The 20,064-nt window shown below is 18.5% G+C and overlaps 9 protein-coding genes across 9 annotated transcripts; 5 read left to right on the top strand and 4 right to left on the bottom strand.

The window, feature by feature from the left end:
• Window position 1: 1 nt before the first annotated feature.
• On the bottom strand, window positions 2-1,027 carry PGAL8A_00088500 (conserved Plasmodium protein, unknown function; the record flags this gene model as incomplete). The annotated part of the gene is made up of 1 exon (XM_028671388.1): window positions 2-1,027. The coding sequence occupies one exon, from the start codon at window positions 1,025-1,027 to the stop codon at window positions 2-4; it is 1,026 nt and encodes a 341-aa protein (XP_028526003.1).
• Window positions 1,028-1,770: 743 nt separating this feature from the next.
• Window positions 1,771-2,901, top strand: PGAL8A_00088400 (arsenical pump-driving ATPase, putative; the record flags this gene model as incomplete). Its single annotated transcript, XM_028671377.1, has 1 exon — window positions 1,771-2,901. The coding sequence occupies one exon, from the start codon at window positions 1,771-1,773 to the stop codon at window positions 2,899-2,901; it is 1,131 nt and encodes a 376-aa protein (XP_028526002.1).
• A 423-nt stretch (window positions 2,902-3,324) lies between these two features.
• On the bottom strand, window positions 3,325-5,299 carry ARO (armadillo repeats-only protein, putative; the record flags this gene model as incomplete). Its single annotated transcript, XM_028671366.1, has 11 exons — window positions 3,325-3,384; window positions 3,586-3,666; window positions 3,816-3,891; window positions 3,968-4,034; window positions 4,118-4,243; window positions 4,324-4,378; window positions 4,459-4,532; window positions 4,652-4,751; window positions 4,830-4,912; window positions 5,042-5,117; window positions 5,270-5,299. 11 exons carry the CDS (start codon window positions 5,297-5,299, stop codon window positions 3,325-3,327), a joined length of 828 nt encoding a protein of 275 aa, XP_028526001.1.
• Window positions 5,300-7,150: 1,851 nt separating this feature from the next.
• PGAL8A_00088200 (conserved Plasmodium protein, unknown function) lies at window positions 7,151-8,185 on the top strand (the record flags this gene model as incomplete). The annotated part of the gene is made up of 1 exon (XM_028671355.1): window positions 7,151-8,185. The coding sequence occupies one exon, from the start codon at window positions 7,151-7,153 to the stop codon at window positions 8,183-8,185; it is 1,035 nt and encodes a 344-aa protein (XP_028526000.1).
• Window positions 8,186-8,987: 802 nt separating this feature from the next.
• On the bottom strand, window positions 8,988-10,775 carry PGAL8A_00088100 (GTP-binding protein, putative; the record flags this gene model as incomplete). The annotated part of the gene is made up of 1 exon (XM_028671344.1): window positions 8,988-10,775. One exon carries the CDS (start codon window positions 10,773-10,775, stop codon window positions 8,988-8,990), a length of 1,788 nt encoding a protein of 595 aa, XP_028525999.1.
• Window positions 10,776-11,606: 831 nt separating this feature from the next.
• On the top strand, window positions 11,607-12,429 carry PGAL8A_00088000 (conserved protein, unknown function; the record flags this gene model as incomplete). The annotated part of the gene is made up of 2 exons (XM_028671333.1): window positions 11,607-11,693; window positions 11,800-12,429. The coding sequence occupies 2 exons, from the start codon at window positions 11,607-11,609 to the stop codon at window positions 12,427-12,429; spliced, it is 717 nt and encodes a 238-aa protein (XP_028525998.1).
• Window positions 12,430-13,482: 1,053 nt separating this feature from the next.
• On the top strand, window positions 13,483-15,343 carry PGAL8A_00087900 (RNA-binding protein, putative; the record flags this gene model as incomplete). The annotated part of the gene is made up of 8 exons (XM_028671322.1): window positions 13,483-13,669; window positions 13,938-14,045; window positions 14,116-14,213; window positions 14,291-14,425; window positions 14,524-14,651; window positions 14,751-14,892; window positions 14,967-15,040; window positions 15,133-15,343. 8 exons carry the CDS (start codon window positions 13,483-13,485, stop codon window positions 15,341-15,343), a joined length of 1,083 nt encoding a protein of 360 aa, XP_028525997.1.
• A 242-nt stretch (window positions 15,344-15,585) lies between these two features.
• Window positions 15,586-17,014, bottom strand: PGAL8A_00087800 (conserved Plasmodium protein, unknown function; the record flags this gene model as incomplete). The annotated part of the gene is made up of 3 exons (XM_028671311.1): window positions 15,586-16,496; window positions 16,664-16,732; window positions 16,954-17,014. 3 exons carry the CDS (start codon window positions 17,012-17,014, stop codon window positions 15,586-15,588), a joined length of 1,041 nt encoding a protein of 346 aa, XP_028525996.1.
• Window positions 17,015-18,247: 1,233 nt separating this feature from the next.
• PGAL8A_00087700 (Rab5-interacting protein, putative) lies at window positions 18,248-18,927 on the top strand (the record flags this gene model as incomplete). Its single annotated transcript, XM_028671299.1, has 4 exons — window positions 18,248-18,316; window positions 18,446-18,488; window positions 18,556-18,740; window positions 18,892-18,927. 4 exons carry the CDS (start codon window positions 18,248-18,250, stop codon window positions 18,925-18,927), a joined length of 333 nt encoding a protein of 110 aa, XP_028525995.1.
• Between the last annotated feature and the right edge of the window lie 1,137 nt (window positions 18,928-20,064).

Below are 20,064 nucleotides of genomic sequence, written 5' to 3'. Positions count from 1 at the left end.
ATTAAATTTTTTGAAAAATTAATGTTGATGTATGTTTCATTTTAAAACTTTTGAAAATTTTTCCATTAGGTGTATAAATAACATTTTTATTTTTTTTTAAGTTATTAATATTTGAATTTGTGAAACTAGAATCATAAATTGATGGAACATATTTTAATAATTTATAAATCATAAAAGAATTATAAAAATCAATTTTTTGAACAAAAGACATTGAAAAATCATTTGGAAATTTACATGTTAAATATTTATCATTAATTCGTAAGTGCAAATAACCTTTTTCTTTTAATAAAATAGAAGAATTTTTAAATAAATAATAAAATAACTTATTGAAAAGAAAATATTCAGCTTTTTTATAATATTTAATATAATTATTATCTTCTTTATCCAATTTGACTTTCCATTTTTTCTCAATAAGCTCTTTTGTTGGTAGTACAAAAGGAAAATTAAACACTATAATATCAAAAGTATTTTTTAAAAAATGTTTATCAATTGTTTCAACATTAATATTAGATATATAAATCCCCCCACATTGTTCTAATACCTTTAAATTTTTTGTAAAAATATTTCCATAGTTTTTTATTAATTTTAATTTATCTTCCATTGAGGTAGCAACGACACTACATATGTTTAAATTTTTTTGTAAAAGTGCACTAAATGATAAATTCGCTTCTCCTATGCATAATATTTTTTTTTTATTCTCATAAATAACATCTCCTATTATTAAATCCTCATAATCATTATTTCTTACACAATCATATAAGTATTTTTCATAAACACTCTTACATTCTTTCTCATATAACATATTTTTTAATTTATTATAATCATTTTTTATGCATTCTTTATATTTTTTAATTAATTCTTTATTCATATACTTTTCAACTTCATAATTTCCCAAAAATAATAATTTCTCAAAAGCTCCATATTCTTTTTTAATTTCACTTAATTTATAACTGGAATTGAAATTTGCAAAATGTAATTTAAAAATATTTATTAACCTACATTTTTTTTTAAAAAAGGGACTGTTCATATTTTATTATTCTTTAGTTGATAAATATAAAAAAGTAATAATATCCTTTTAAATACCCATAATTTTAATTTTTTCAGAGATATTACAAGATCAAAAAAAAAAAAAAAATATATATATATATATTCATAAAATTACTGATATCTATATGTAAAACGTTTTATTTTAATCATTGTATTTCATAAAATAAAATTATTTTAAATTATAAATTAATAAAATATTTAGTGTAAAAAATATATTACTATCAAAAATAAAAAAAAAATTAAATTATAATAAATATATACGTATATATATATATATATATATATATATTTTTTTTTTTTTTTTTTTTTTTTTTTTTTACATATTCATATAATTAGCATTATTATCATTGAACATTAAAAATATAATTTGAAATATTCAATAAAAAAAAAAAAATTCAAGTTTAAATAAAAATTTTATATAATTTTTTTTTTTTATCCTAGAATTGTTTTGATAAAATATAAAACATAATATAAAGTGAGTCTTTGAATCAAAAAAAAAAAAAAGAGAATAAAAAGTTTACCTATTAAAATATTTAATAAAAGCAAAACAAATATTCCATTTTGTTTGTAAAGAAAACATTTTTTTAAGTTTTTAAAAATAATTTAAGCTAATATATAAAAATAAATATTCTTATATGAATAATAATGAATTATAAAATATAATTTAAACATAATTTATGTATATTTGAAGAAAAAAAAAGAAAAAACTTACTAAAAAAAAAAATGAATAACGATGATTCAAGTGCCTTATCATGTTCTTTAAGTCTAGAAAGTGATACTTGTAATGAAGATGAGTATGATACAAATTTGAGCAATTTAATCGAAAATAAAACACTAAATTGGATATTTGTTGGAGGAAAAGGAGGAGTTGGAAAAACTACAACATCTTGCTCAATAGCAGTTCAATTAGCAAAAAGAAGAGAGTCAGTTCTGTTACTATCAACAGATCCTGCACATAATACGAGTGATGCATTTAATCAAAAATTTACCAATAAACCTACGTTAGTCAAATCATTCAATAATTTATATTGTATGGAAATAGATACTACATTTTCTGAAAATACAGCATTTAAATTAAATAAAAAAGATATTTTTGAAAATATTATTCCAGAATTATTACAAAGCTTTCCAGGTATCGATGAAGCTTTATGTTTTGCTGAATTAATGCAATCAATAAAAAATATGAAATATTCGGTTATAGTTTTTGATACAGCACCAACTGGGCATACCCTAAGACTTTTAGCCTTTCCGGATTTGCTAAAGAAAGCTTTAGGCTATTTGATTAATATAAGAGAAAAATTGAAGGGAACTTTTAATGTTTTAAAAAATCTAACTAACAATGAAATGGAATTAGAAAATTTATACGAAAAAATTAATCATTTAAATGCAATGTCTAGTAGCATTCAATCAAATTTCCAAAATCCATTGAAAACAACTTTTGTTTGCGTTTGTATTCCTGAATTTTTAAGTGTTTATGAAACAGAAAGATTAATACAAGAACTCACAAAAAAAAACATTTCTTGTTACAACATAGTTGTCAATCAGGTTGTTTTTCCATTAGAATCTCCTGAAATCGATGTAAATGAATGTGCAAATTTATTACAGAAAATAAATAATAAAGAAATTGAAAAATGCTTTAATAGTCTCATTATAAAAACCAGAGAATTAGAAGATGTTTACATTTCAAGAAGAAAATTACAATCAAAATATCTTATGCAAATTAAAAATTTATATGGAAATGATTTTAACATTGTCTGTATGCCTCAATTAAAAAATGAAATCAGAGGATTAGATAATATATCATCATTTTCTGAAATGCTTTTAGAATCAAAAGATATTCCAATATATAACTAAAACTTTTTTTAAAAAAAAATAATTATGCATTTAACTTTGAATTTATTTCTATATATATATTCCAATAAAATTTAAAATTAAAGTAATTGTGTGTTTTTCTATTTAAACAAAGTAATGTAAATTTTTATTTTAAAAAATTTAAAGAATTGATTTTAATATTTTTAAAATTTATAACTTTTTTATCTAATGCAAAATTTTCATTATAATATATTTATTTAAATAAATTTTGGAAAGAATATTCATATTAAAATAAATCAAAATATATAAAAGCATATCAAATAATAAAAAAATACATAATATATATAAAACAAAATTTTAATAATTATATAGTTTAAATAAGTAATAAATTCTCTCATAATTAAAAAAAAAATAAAAAAAAATGAACAAATAACAATAATAATAAAAAAATTATAGCATAAAGCATTAATCAGTGAGTCTCAGTAAAAGAACGTTTGAGGCTTCTGCTAAATCTTGTTCAGGACACTAAATAAAAAGTAATTAAGTAAAAATTAGTAATTAAAAAATTTTTTAAATCAAAAAATTTTGTTCATTTACATTCATATTTATATAAAATTCTTCCGAAAAGAATTTCTATTTTATCATATTCATTATTTAAAAACATCCTTATATTTAGTGTATATATTTATAAATATTTCATAATAACATATATATTTTTTTTAGTACCTGTTGAAGATTTTTTAAATTGTCAATTGCATTCGAATTTTTAACTGCTTCTAAAAATTCAGGTATTTCATCCCCATCATTCTGAATCAAAAAATGTGAAAGGAAAAAAAAAATATTACATTTACTTTTTTTAATATATATTTAAAATGTAACTCATTATGTTATATATATATAAATATAAGTTTATGGATAAAAATATATATTTTTTTCACTATATATTTAATACAAACCAATATAAAATCTTCTAAATGATAAATCGCTTCTAATTGAGTGTATAGAGGTTGATTATCATCATAATTTGATGGTCTAAATATATAAGAAAAAAAAAATTAAAGTTAATAATAATATATATATTTATATTTAATTTCATTTTAATTATAACAATTCTAATAAATTCACGAGTTGTGTGATCCCTCCTAATTTCAAAAACTCTTTTTTATATTTTTTATCTAAAAAAACGAAGAATCGATTATAAATTAATATATAATATGAAAACTTATTACAATCATTTCTTTTTTTTTTTTTTATATACCCAAAACAAAAATATTTCTACATGTTTGAGCGCAAGCTGCTTTCATCCCATCTATATTTGACTTCATTCCACTAATTAGATATGGTAAGGCGCCATTCTCAAACATGCAAATACAATTTTTTACATCTAAATAACATCAAATATTATGTATTTAAAATATTTAATTTTAATTATTTTATGTATTTGTGTTTTTATTTTTTTCTAACTATCTACTGATAAAAATGATAAAGCAACTACAGAAGCATGTATTCTATCTAATTCCTATTTTTTTAAAAAGAATAGATAAAAATTTAAAATTTCTTCCTATTTATAATAAGATATGCTTTTTAATATTTTATTACATGTGATTTTAATAAGTTTATAAAAACGGGTATTCCATCAGCTTCACGAATTGCATCTTTGTAATGTGGTTCATCTAATAAAAAATATTTAAGAAAGAATATTATTAAATATCTAAATGCAAGAAATTTAGAATGCATATATTGTTTTACTTAATAATAAAAAATCATTTATTTTCTTTTAATTTTTCTTTACTTTCTTTGCTAGCTAATATTGCTAATTGAGTTGCTGATAATGCACCAATTGTTTTCGGATCTGCGGCCCAAGGATGCATTCTATCCTCCAATTTTTCTATCTGATTTAAAGAAAATAAAAATATTACTAAGTAAAGTATCACAATAAAATTCCATTTCATATTGATATATATTTATACTTCACAAGTAGAAGAACATAAATTAACGAATTCTTGTACATCATTTTCATCATAAGCCTTATCAAACCTTAGAATATCATTACCTAAAAAAATAATGAAATTATTTTTACAGTATTTTGTAGACAATTTTAACAAAAAGTACGAAATTAATTGTTTATATTTATTTATATATGGAGAAGTCAAATATATATTTGAAAAATTAAAAAATTTACTCGTAAAAGATAACAATTTTCTTAAAGTTTTTGATCCTTCTTTACCAAATTCATGCAATTTATTTTTATAAAGCAACTTATATTAAAAAAATAATATATATTATTAATGAACATTAAAATAATAAATGTAACATATATGGAAAATACATTTATAATATATTATCAATTATTAGTTTTTTTTTATATAATTTAAAAAACAAAATTCTTAATTTTATATTTTTTTATTACATCTCTTCCTGCACAACAGTAATTTCCCATAATTTCTTTGGGTTTATTAAAAAGTAAATTAATATTTTAATTAAATCTAAAACATAATCATATGATTTTACCTTACAATGTAAATTTTTTTTTTTAAAATATATTTTCCTTTTAAAAGGAATTTAAAAGAAAGAAAAATATCAATTCAAAATATTATTATGTTATAATTTTATTATCTTATTTACCTATACATAAACATGAGCATAAATATATGTATAAATATATATGTTTTTTTTTTTTTTTTTTGTCGTTTAACAAATTAATAGATGTTTTTATAACATCTATTTGTGTTGCAATAACTTTTTTTTATCTTTTCTTAATCTAAGGATTAAAAGAAATAGATTTTCTTAACAAATATATATTTGTATATTATATTTTTTTTATTTTTGAAGAAATAAAATAGTATTAATTTTGCACACTTCTATTTTTTTTTTAGTTTTTCTTCTTTCTTTTCATAAAATTTTCTTATTGTTTTTTCTTTTTTCCTATTGCATTTAAAAACATTTACTTTTAATTTTTATAATGCAGTTTAATGATCTAAAATGAACAATTTTAATATACGATTTTTTGGAATAAGAAAGTTTCAAAATAAATTTTATAGTTGCGTAAACTGATTTTTCTTTATTTAAAGGATCGTGATTTACTTGCACACTTAGATGCTCTTAATTAAAAAAAATTAACCTTTACTAAGTATATACAATATAATTAACTTTTATGTTTTTTTTTTTTCTTTTTTATAATATTTGCGATATAGTGAACAAATTTTAATTTTTTTTTTTTTTTTTTTTTTTTTGAAGTGTGTAGTTTTGGTGTGTGTCATATTTTTTTTTTATATATTTTCATAGCTTTTTTTTTTTATTTCGCTTTAAAGAAATATTTTATGGAAATTTTGTATATACGAAAACAACAGAATTTTTCTAAAACATGCAATATGGGCTATAAATATTCTTTTTCTTCAAAGAATATTCTCAATTCATATTTTTATAAGTATTTTCACCAGACAGTAGAGTATATTATTTATGGCAATGACTTTGTAATCTCTTTTTTTTTTTTAAATATGTAGTATTTATAGTTTAAAATAATAATACTAAAATTATTTCCTTGTTACATGTACACATTTAATAGATTATTTTATAAATTTTTTTAATTAGAATTTATTATATTTTATCAAATCAAGAAAATTTTTTGCAAAAGAAAAATTAATAATAAAGAAAGCTGCAAGCTAATTCTTTTTTTTTTTTTAATTCAAGTAAAACTAAAATACAAAACTTCTGAAAATATATTAAAATAAAGTAATGCACTACAAATTATGTATCCTAAATGATATAAAATTAAATTACACCAAGTAATAACAACTTAGACAAAAATTGACAAGTATTACTAAATGTTTTCCATAATTTATACTATCAATACATAAAAAAAAAAAAAAAATTAATTTGCTTGTTAATAAAAAAAAAAAATAACATTAGCTATTTTTAAAAGAAAGTACATGAATGTACAATAATTTTTAATTTATTAGCTATTAAGTTTTTTTATAGCTTTAATTCTAAAAAACTGAAGTAAAACTTTGCATTCTGTTTTTAATAGTTTTTCATTTCTACTTAAGAACTATTTTTTTTTTTTTTAAATTTTCATTTGAATTTTTAATTATTTATCTTTGAGAAAAAAAATTTAAATAAAAATAATTATACTTAATTCTCAATTTCGAATAATATATTTTTTGAAATTTTAAACTTTGAAAAAACCTTTAGTTAAATATAAGTGCTATGTTTCATTTAACCTTATCCAATAGTGATTAAATTTTAAATTACTTTTTATATTTTATTTGTGTTTTTGAAATATATTTTAAATATGCGCACCGTTCTTTATAATGGACCATTTATTCCTGAAATTGATGCTGGATACAATATCCAAGCAAATGGTGTTATAATTAACTTTTTAAAAGATCCTTTTTGCTTTAGATATAATATAATAAATGAAAGCGATAAAAATACTGAACTAAATAAACCTTTAAACTTTATTGATGAAAATATTAAAATATTGAACCCTCTAACTGCGACAAAATTAGTTGAAGTGCCCCGATATTTGTATAAAGAACATATAATAAATAAAAATGAGATAATACATAAAAATGTTTATGTTCCATATGTAGGTCCTGTTTATAAAATAAAGGAAGTAAAAGTTCCTATTTATAAGGAAAAAATAAAATATATTCCAAAAATCATTGAAAAAGAAAAAATTTATGAAATACCAAAAATTGAAATAAAAAATAAAATTCAAGAAAAATTGGTATATTTACATAAGAATAACATAAAATATAAAAAATTAAATCATGTTGTTGAAAGAGTTATTCCTATGTTGAAAACTGATGTTATAGAAAAAACCGTCATATTATCAAATATTCAAAATCAAAAAATTTTAGATAAGGATGAAACTAACAAAAATCAAGCTTTCAGTGATCCAGGAACCAGTAAAGAATTGTACAAACTTCATCATCAAGAAAAAAATTATAAAAGAAAGAAAATAGAACACATTGTAAAAGAAGATATACTTCAAAATAATGAAGTAGAAGAAATTAATGAAAAATGTGAAATAAAATATGATGGAGAAATAGAAGAAATAAATGAAAATGAAATATTAAAAGTTGAAAAATCAAAAGAAAACAAAGAAATAAGGAAAATAGAAGAAAATGAATCTAATATACCTAATTGTTTATTTCCTCCAAATTTAAGCTTATCTCATGAAATAAAAAAAAAAAAACAATTAGACATAAATATATTACCACAAAAGAAATATTTAAACTATTCTGAACTAAATTTATCCAATATTAGTAGTGAGAATACAGAAAAGAGTTTTAACCTATATTTAAGCGAAAATACAAATTAGATTAGTGTATATTTCAAAATACCGAAAATTTAATGAAAATTTATTCCTTTAGTAAGTAAATATAAACTTAAAATAGCAATGAACTTTTATAATAAACATAACACTTTTTTTACTATAAATTATTATGAAAAAAATAATATAAATTTAAATAACAAATGCCCACATAATATATATAATATTTTAAAAAATAAAAAAAACTATCTAAAATAATTAGATAAAACATTTAAAATACTCTATTGGTATTCATAATCTTAATTTATTTGAAAAAAAATTAATAAAATAATCAAAATTATTAAAAATATGTCAGATTTAATACTAAAAAAGGAAAAATCATCTTATCTTTATATATAAGTAAATATGATAAATGTTTATAATATAAAATGAAAAAAAAAAAAAAAAAGGAAAAATCTAATATATAAAAATACACCAGATTTAAATTGTATAAAAAAATGTGACCACAAAATATGGTACTTACTATATATAAGAATATTTTCATAATATAAAAATTAAAAAATAATAAAATTTTTTCAAAAATTAAAAAAAAATTATATATATATAAACTAATTAAAAACTATTATTAAAACTGTAAATAAAAAAGTACAAAAAAAAAAATGTGATAAATTATATAAATTATAATAAATTATTTCATATTAATTTATACTTTTTTTTTTCTTTTTTTTTTTTTTTTTTTCATATTTATATTATAGATCAAATTGTAATGTTTTCTTTATATTCAAAACTTTTTTATATATTTAAAAATATAATAAAATATTCATTATATTCCTGTAAAACATATAAAAAATTATTCCATTGTGTGTTTGTTTAAGAAAGTAGTCAATTTAAATGTTACTTCGTTTATTTTTTCTTTTAGAGGCAATAAAGATTCTTTTTTTTCCGTAGAAATAAATACTGAATTTTCTTTTATATCTTTAGGCAAATTAACACTATCAAAATCTATTAAATCTGATTTTGTTATAACATCAATCCAAGGCCTAAAAGGAAATAATCCCCTTAAATAATATCGAATATCTATTTGAGATTTTATAGATGAGTATTTGTGATCATCTTTTTTTAACGGGTCAAAGACATAAATAACAGCTGAAGGTAAGTTTTTCAGAGATGAAAGAGTTAATTTTTCCATCAAATTTCTTTTTTCTTCTGGACGATTTATTAAACCAGGTAAATCCATTATTTGAGTTGTGTGTATATCGTTTTCATCACTAAAAGAGTAATGACCTAAATTAAATTCTTTCGTTGTAAAATTATAGTCCGCTATTTTGGATTTTGAATTTGTAATTGAATTAAGAATACTACTTTTACCTACATTAGTGCAACCTATTATTGATATAGAAGGTTTTGTTATATCAATATATTTTATTTTTCTAATTTTTTTTACAAAAGAGTTGTATATATCTAACCATTTTCTTCCTGATTGTAATATAACATTTATATCTACTATGGCTTCATTCAATTTATTGAATATTTCTTTGCATGTTTTTAAATATTTTAACTGTCCAGCGTAAGTTTTACCAGTTAATGTTATTAATTTTCTAACCTCTAAAATGTTATTTAAAACATCATTTAATGAATTGGAAACCTCTCCATCATTATATAAATTAGATATAGTATTTTCATATAAGCTATACTGAAATGGATGTAAAAATCTTTTTAGGTTTTTATGCAAATAATATATATTGTTTAATGGTCTTGATAAAAGTTTTGTGTATAAATCTACTTTAATGCAGCATTCTTTACATATCCTTTTTTTGGTATGTTTTTCTTTATTTATATTATTATAAATACTAGTTAGTTCCAATTTAATCTTGTCTTTTTTGGTACCTTTCTTTTTTTTTTTTGATAAATCATCATAAGGTTCAGAATTTAAACTCTTTTTATCTACATTTTTAATTAAATATAAATTTCCTTTTTCTATAAACTTAAGATACAACAAAGCATCTTTAATTACTTTTATGTTGTCTTTAAATTTGGGCATTTTTTGAAAAACATTTGCAACATATGTTTTTACTTCAATTTTTTTTTCTTTTTCTTTAAAAATATTACTATAATTATATATATTTTCAAATTTTACTCTTTCTATCCTATTTGGATCGTCTTTAACTAATAAACTACTCTTTATATTATTCAAGATATCACTATTTGTTTCTATATTTGAATTTATTTCTGAATTATATTCTTTTATTTGAATGTTTTCGACACTTTGATTCTTAGTATTATTGCTTTTAGCATATTCATTTTCTGTTTCATTATTATTAATTTCATCTGATTTTTTTTCATAAAATGGGTTATTTTTATCTAAGTTATAATGTTTATATATATGTGTGAAATCAAAAAATTTTACAGTTTCTACAGGATTTTTTTTGTCATTTTCATTATTTCCATCATTAGTCATAGATAGAATTGTATAATTTTTATTTATGTATTTATTTTTTCTAAATTTCATAATTTTTAAAATATAATTTTTTTTGAAGTATAATAAATTATTATTATTAATATAATTTATTTTTTTAAGATAACAAAAAATTATCCCATAAATATTTACCAAAAAGATGACTTTTATTATAAAATTCATTTTCTTCTCTTTTCTTTTTTTTTATCTTTTTTTCTTATTTTTATTTTCATCAATATTTTAACATTAGAAATATTTTGACTTAAATCGTTTTTTTTGCAAGCATTTTGATAAAAGTACATTGCATATGAAGAAAACACTTCATTACAGTCTTAAAAATACTTAAAATTTTTTCATTGATCCATTTTTTTTTTCCTTCCCCTTAAAACATAAAATCAGTTTAAATTTATAACAGTGAAAATCCAAATATAAAATATACAAGAATTAAATAACTTAAGAAAAATATTTTACAGTTTAATTTTAACATAAAAATAAAAATATATATATATTTTTTTTCTTCCACTTGTTTAATCTATATATTTTCGTATGTTGTAATTTACTGATTTAAGTTTTTTTTTTATCTCATTTAAAAAGAAAAAAAAAAAAATTTTTTAAATATTTATCTGATTTCGTATATAATTTTTTTTTTTTTTTTTTTTTTTTTTCTTCATGCAATTTATAACATAAATACAAAATTTATTATTTAACTATTTTTGTTTAATTTTTCTTTTTTTCTTCTTTTTTATTCCTTTTTTTCTTTTTTTTTATCTTCTAAATTATAATTGTGTGTAAAATATAAATATATCAAATTTGATTCCTAGACGTAAATTTTAATTATAACCTTAACAGGAAAAAAAAAAAATAAATGGAATGGCATTATATATATTTTAAAATTTTTATTTTATATTATTTTCCTTAGTTCTTTATTTTTTATTTTTAAATTATTTTTTTGTTACATAAATTTTTCTTTAATATTTTTTGCGTTAAATATTAAAGAATTAAATTATATATAAAATGGGAAACACAGTTCCATATAGCTGTTATGAAAGATGGGGAAAAAGAACACCAGATGGCCCACTAATTAATTATAATCCGCAGATAGTATGAAAATAATTACAAAAAAAAATAATTTTACGAAAAATATAAATATTCATAAAATATATTCATTTTATACTTCTATTTACATTTATTTGCTATTATTTATCAGCCAAACAATGGATCAATGGCTATCTTATTAGAAAATTTTGAATATGAATTAAATGAAGAAACAAATGATACTACTAAGAATAATAACTTGAGCATTAATAGAAAAGATGAAAACAATAATGAAAATATTAATAAAAATAATATAAATCTTAATGTTATCAGAAGTGCTAGAAGAAGACCTACATATTCACCAACAGCTAGAAAAGTGATAATAGAAACAGAAGATGAAGATGATGATAAATTATCTACTGATGGATCAGATGAAAATATTTCAGCTAAAGATATAAAAGATGAAAAAATTCAGCAATATAGAAAAACTTTAACTAAAGTTGTTAAAATAAAAACAGCTATTTTTCATGAAACTGTTAAAGTTACATGCTCAAAAGATGGAAAAATGCTTGAATGGTATAAGGGAAAAGCAGATGGAGACGGAAAAAAAAAACCTATTGGATCATTTCCATTAAATAAAATAACCTCAATAAGAACCAAAGCAGACAATCTTAAATCACTCGAAATAGCTGTAAGTAGTGTTCAAATAAGTACATATTTATTCATTTTTAAAACTAGAGAGGAAAGAGAAGATTGGCAAAATAATTTAGAATCATTCAAAAAAGTTATGAGTATGAAATAAAACACGTTTTAATACCGTAAACATTTTAATAATAACAAATGTATTGTTTTTAATATACTTAATTTTATTATTTGTAATACGCAAAACTTATTTTTTAAAATTAAGAATAAAAAAATTTTTTTTTTTTTTTTTAAGTGAAATATTATATCTATATTATAACTTTTTTCTGTTTAAAAATCAACATAATTTTTTAGTCCTTATAACATTAATATTTTTAATACTTAATTTCTTTTTAATTTATTATATACATATGTATATATTTATATGCATTTTTTTTTTAATATTATTCTTCAAAAGTTTATATAATTCATCTTTTTTTATTTTTATTTTAATATATAAATTTATTTGTAAAAAACCCTTTATTTTATAGTTCATATTGCATATTTTTTTCACTTTAAAACATATTTACTTTTTTTTTTTGTGGATATTTTTTAGTATTTAAATTAAATTAATTTTCAAAATTATTAATAATAGAATTAAAAAAAAAACTCTCCGAAAATTAATAAAATATTTTACCGCCAAGAAAACTAGTAATTTTTTTTTTTTCTCTCCTAAATAAGTACACGTTTTTATATATCTTGTCTAACTTTATCTCGTACATATAGTTTTGTGTCCTTTTTTTTTCACACACACGTATTTTTAATTTTTCATAGTAAAAATATTTAGTGCGTTATATAATTTGCATCTTAAATTATAAGATAAAAAAGAAAAAAAGTAGAGAAAAGAAAAAATGCTAAATGATTTAGTAAAAAAAAAAAAAAAAAAAAAAAAAAAAAAAAAAAAAAAAAAAAAAAAAAAAAAAAAAAAAAAAAAGAAAAAAGATAAAAGAAAAAAGATAAAAGAAAAAAGAAAAAAAAAATTAATAAAATAATAAAATTTGACAAAATAAATAAGAAAACTTTCAATTCATTTTATTTAACAATTATAGCTTATGTAAATAAGCAATTATTATATACATCTATGATTATAATTTAACATCAATACATAGAAAAGTAAAAATTATTTCAACATTATTAAAATCTTATGCATCATATCTAAAAAAGATCTATAAAAATGACAATAGATGATAATATAAATGAAACTAATGATGCTGATATTTCCTTAAAAACAAAAGTATCTAAAAATAATGAGGCTGAAAAAAAAAAAAAAGACAGTGATACACAAAAAAATGAATATGATAATACTTGTGAGCAAAGAGAAAAAAGAGATAGAAGTTCATCTAGAGATTCTTTTAAACCAGGTTTGATAAAAAAAAAAAAAATAAATAAAAATAATGTGTTAAATATAAACATTGAAATATGTTGTAGAAAGCATAAGAAATTTATAAAATATTACATGTATTTATATTTTAAATAAAAAGTTGTTTTATCATTTGATATTTTATAAATTTTCACAATAAATGAGTATTTGTATTTCTTTATGTTTCTACAAATTTTTAAAACATTTATTTCCCTCTCTTTTTTTTTAATTTTTTTTCTTTTAAAATAAAAAATTTGTAAATTTTTTAGAAAAAAAAAAGATATGTTGTTGCCATGAAACAAACAGTGCAAAATGTTCTAAATATGAAAAGAATAATTCAAATACAAAAAATAAAAATGTAGATTCATTAAGTACTGGTATAATACAAATATATTTAATTTTTATAATTTATATTATGAACTAATGGTACATATTATACATGTACAGCTTCTACAGGAATTAATGAGTTTGTAAATAATTCAAAAAATATTAATGAACCATTTAAATTTTTTATTGGTGGTATTCCACAAAATATCACAAATAAAGTAATAACATATAACTTTTTTTTTAAATGAATTTTTTGGCAAATTATACTTTCTTTTTATTTATAATGTTCTAAAAGGATATAATAGAATATTTCGAAAAATATGGAACTGTGCAAAATGTCGTTATTGCACAAGATCATGAAACAAAAAGAAATAGAGGATTTGCATTTGTAACAATGTTATCACAAATTAACAAAGAAAGAATTTTAAGAGTATATAAAAATAATAATATACAAATTAAATGAAAGTAAAATTAATATAATTATATATAAAATTTATTATTTTTTTTTTTTTTTTTGCGATTCATTAGGATGCACATGAATTAAACGGTAAAAGGGTAGATGTTCGAGAGGAACACAATACTACTCCATCTGATATTCAAAGAAAAATATTCGTAGGAGGATTAAACTATTACTGGACTAAAGATACATTAGAAAAGTAAAAATAATATAAAAAAAAAAAAAAAAAAATTGCAAATATTCTTATGAAAAACAGTTTACACTTCCTTTATTATATATTACTAACTATGTTGTTTAGTTATTTTTCAACCTTTGGAGATATCGATGTCGTTCAAATTGTAGTAGATTCTAGTGGTAGATCTCGATGTTTTGGTTTTGTAGTTTTCGCTAATGAAAATTCGGTTGCAAAAGTTTTGAAGCATAAAAGACACAAAATTTATGTAAAAAAGAAAAATTAATGATTGAAAATTAAAATTAAAAATACCATTAATGGTTTTTCTTTTTGTTTCTTTAGGATAAAATGGTGGAAGTTAGAAAAGCAGAACCCAAAAAGCCTAAAATGGCCATGAAACGACAAAATACTAAAACGTATGAAATATATATACTTTTCTTTTCATATATTTTCTAATTTATATATATTCTTATATATATATATATATCATGCTTGTACTGATTTTCAGTTATCCAAAGTATCCTCACCATATTCCTTTCATGACCCCATTCCCCTGTAATAAAGAGACTATGGCTCAATGGGCTAATTTCATGTATAATACTTGTGGAGTTCCGTTTTTATTTAATCAAAGATTTCAAAATATTCCTGATTTTTATCCAAATTATAATTATTATCCAAATTCAATGGAAAATTTACAGCAATCAGAATATAATAATTAATTTTTTTTCTATTTTTTTTTTTTTTTATAAAAAATTACGTTCCTTAAAATATTGTCCGTGATGCATTGTTCTTTACAATTATGTTTTAAAAAAAAAAAAAAAAGAAAAACAGTATTATAAAAGATTATTATTAAATAAAAGAAAGAAAAGGATAAATAAAGAAAATATAAATGATTTAAATGTATATTTAAAATATATCTTGATCTTAAATTTTTTTTTTTTTTAAAAAAAAAAATATAAATTCACTTCAAAAAAAAAAAAAATTTACTTCTAGCTCTTTTATTTGAGGATATGGAATTCTCCTCTTCATAACAAGTTATGTCTATTTTTTCTTCCGTTTTTGATAAATGTTTTTCTTTTATTGGACTATTACATTTCATATTATTTTTTCTTTTATAATATTTTTTTCTTTTTAAATTTTTAAAGCACGAAAAAAAATTTATTATTTTTTTCTTCTTTATTATATTTGGAGGATCCATTGTATTTTGATTGTTTTTATAATTAGAAAAATTTTCGTTCAGATATAAATTTTTATCTGTAATAGATTCATTTTTATTTTCATCTTCATTTTCAAGTTTCTGTAGTGTGTTTTTGTCTCTATTCTGATTATGGTCTATTTTTTGAAGGTTAGAATAAGTGCTTAAAAGTTGCTTAAATAAATCTTTTCTTTTATTATCAATATCTCCTTTTGAATTTTTATGACTATTATTTGAATTATCTTCAGCAATATAATCTGTTTTAGGAAAATCATTTGAATTTTTTTTTTCAAAATCTTTATTTTTAAGGAAATGAGATTTATCTCTTGATAATAAAACAGAACTTAATTTATTTTTATAATCTTCACTTATTTTATTATTTAAACTTGAAATAGACTTATTTTTAAAAGATTTTTCATTTTTATCTAAAAGAGATTTTTCGTCCATATAAGAACTATTTTTACTATTAGAAAAAGATACATTTTTAGAAGTAGTAATTTTTGAAAATAATGTATTATTCAACTTGTTAGCTATATCTGCATTTGTTACACTAAATTGCTTTCTTCTAGCAAGACATTCATCCATATATTCTGATTCAGTTTTTTGTGATAAAGTAAAATCTACACTTTTTTTTGGAAAATTGTCATTTTTTTTAGAACTCAATAATTCAGCAATTCCTAAAATAAAATATATATTTAATTAATTTTTTTTATTACATATTATATTCTATCTTTATTTGGTTAAATAATTTTAAATTCATATGTGTTTTAAGTAAAACAAAAAAATAGGTAATAAAAAATTCCGTAAAATTTTTTAAGTATATATATATATAATTTTTTTTTACTCATTTGTTTTTCCTTTATTGACACATGAACATTAGATCTATCTTTAATTTTTTCCTTATCATCAAATTCTAAAAAATGATTAAAAAACGTTTTTAAAAAAAATTTTAACTATTAAAAAAAAAAATAAAAACATTATATAATATATACAAGAATTGTCTAATAGATGGTATTATATAAAATATTTAAATTTTACACAAAAATAAAAAATTAATTTTAAAAAAATAAGAAAAAATTATAAAATAAAATAATTTCAAGTATATATATATACAATTTATGTAATTTTATAAACCTAAGTAAGCCGACTTTTTTAAAGACTGCTCTTCTATATAGTTTTGTTTTTTATATGCCATGATTCTATATGATTTATACTGTTTTAATTTATCTTTTGGTTGTCAATTTTTTTTTTTAGTTTTTTATTTTTATTTCTTCATAAAAAAAAATAACAAATTATTTTTCTTAATTTTTTTAATTTTGTACTTGTATCTAAAATAAAAAAATAAAGCAAGGTTTACATGCAGTAAATCTACATGGTGAAATTTCCCAAAAAACTTTTAAATTATAGCTGTATAAAATTATCATCCTATTTTTTTTTATTACATTTTCAAAACTTGAACATATATTATGGAGAAAGTTAATAAAAAACTAAAAATAATTTACTTTTCTCTAAAAAACTGTGAACATTTATTTCATATATAAACTTGGTGTGTATGTAATACACAAACACACGCCTGTATATCTTAATTTTAATTTAAATTTAATATCTTTATGTAATATAAAATTGTATAAATCATTTAACCTTTTACTTTCATGTGTGAATTATTTAGATTACATATATAAACAAAAGTATTATAAATTTCAGAAAAATTCATTTATATAGAAGTATAGTTTGCTAAGGAAATGTTTTATATATGAGCTAATTTATGCTTCATTTTCTACAAAATTTTCTTTAAAAAATTAAAAATTTTTGTTAAAAAAATAATAAATTATTTTATTTTATATCTTTAAATTAGTTGTAAAATAAAAGTTGGTGTAGATCAAATTATTCATTTTGTTTTTTTAAATGTTATTTATATCTGCTGTGTTTTCATTGGAGTTTAAAATACTTAAATTTTTTTAATATTTTTGATTTCATAATGAACATTTCATTTTTATATTTTTTAATGATACTTAGTATATTAGGTAACGAGATACAATATGAATTTAAAAGATAAATTTTTTTTTGCTTATTGTTAAAAATTAAAAAAGAATAAATTAAAAGTATGTTAAACTTTAAATATACCTTTTTTTAATAATAAAAGCTTTATAAAAATATAATCCAAATTTATTTTAAAAAAAAATTTAAATATATTAAATGTTCTTAAAATTTATAACTTTTATTTTCTTTTTTAATAATACTGAAATAGTGCACATGCTAATATTTGAAATATACATTTTTTTTTTTTTTTTATTTTTAAATCTTTTTTTTTTATACACTTGAATAATTTTACAAAAATTTTTATTTAAAATGAGTTCAAACCTAAATTTTAAAAAGGAATAAAAACAAATATCACACATATATACTATTTTTCGCTTATTTTTTAAAAATGAAAAAAAAAATTGAAAATAATGAAAATGGATTACTCAAGAAACTTTTTTGTCAAAAATTAACAAAAGTTTGCAAATTCTATATTTTATTTTGCTAAATTATACTATATTATATATATATATATATATGCATTTGTGTTTTATTTTTAAAATTTATAATATTATAGATATAATTTTAATTTTTTCTTTTCATTCAGAATGAAATGGATGATGTTTTTTTTTATTATAAACAAATTATAGGTTAGAGAATTAACAGAAAAACATATAATATGACAAATACATTTTTTTTTTATTTTTAACATTGTAGGTATCATAGCTGGTGTAATATGTGGAATATTACATATTAAAGGATTATGGGGATTTTTATTTTTTTTTATTTTACAATTTCTGACTTCTTTTGCATTGTATAACAAAAAAATACATGAAAATTACTTTCTTGATAACTTTAGTATTGCAACAAGCAATATTTTTATTGCACTCTCTGCATTTCTGGTATTATTTTATAAAAATAAACTTGCTTTATGTATTTGTTTATTGAATAAAATAAAATGTACTTTAATATATATTTAATATATTAGTAGATAAATATTAATTTCTGTATAAATCCTAGAAAAAAATTTTCTTTACAATTTTTTTTTTTAAGGTATCATGGATAACTATTAACACATTACTCATTTAAATATAATTTTTTTATAAAAAAAATTCAAATGGAGAAAAAGAATAAAACAAAATATTTAACATAAAAAATTTTTCTTTTATTTTTTTTTTTTTGAACGGAAATAATTTTTATAATTTGTTTTTGAAGAAATAACAAAATGAAATAAAAAAACTTCTACAGAATATCAAATAAATAATTTTTTTAAAAAATTCTTATACATAAAAAATAAAATTATTATACTATAAAAAAGCAAACAAAATAATATAATTTTATATTACTTGCAACTATAATCCAAGTATTTAAAAATAAATAAATAATTTCATTATTTATATTAAAGAACAAATAAGTTTACCTATATATTAATTTTTAATAATATATTGTAACATGTAGACTAAATGATATTAAAGTTTTTATATTTAACTTGAAGTTTTATTATTTTATATGATAGATCTAAAAATAACTCCTTCAAAAATACCAAATTGTGTTTGTTTATGAAATGAAACAATTTTAAAGAATAAATTGAGGAATATAATTTTTTTCAAATTCAACTTATAATAATGGTAGATATTATTGCCTAATTTATAAATTTCAGTAAATAATAAATAGTTCTTTTTATTTTCTCTTTTATATTTAGCAGAAGCCTATACTATCAAATTTTTTATGGTAAAAAATAATCTAAAATGCTATTCTATTTTGTTAACATCCAATCTATATATTAATTTTTTTTTTTTTTTTTACAACATTTTAAACTAAAAATATAACAATATAGTAATTAATAATTTACGGATATAATCTATATAAATAGATAAACATTTAGGATATAAGTAACATTATTTTAAATGAATTTTGTTATTCTGTTGATACGCAGAAATATGTGATAATTTCAAACTTACTAAAGAATTAACATCTTTGTGTTTCTAACGTAATTTTTACTAAAACCCGTGTTAAATAATATATATATGTAAGATTTAAAAAATAATTACAGATATATTTTAAATTAATTAGTATTAATGGTATTTTCTAATAAAATGTTAAAATAAATAGGAATGCAAAAGCATTTTATCTTGTAATAATGAAAAACAAACCATACGTTTTTCACTTTTTGTTATAATTGTCATAAGATAGTTGAATTGTATTTTCTCATTAAAAATTATAATA

The sequence above is a fragment of the Plasmodium gallinaceum genome, assembly GCF_900005855.1.
Source record: "Plasmodium gallinaceum strain 8A genome assembly, contig: PGAL8A_v1_61, whole genome shotgun sequence".
Lineage (NCBI taxonomy): Eukaryota > Apicomplexa > Aconoidasida > Haemosporida > Plasmodiidae > Plasmodium > Plasmodium gallinaceum.
The sequence above is the reverse complement of the archived record's forward strand: the minus strand, read 5'-3'. Positions and strand labels throughout refer to the sequence as shown.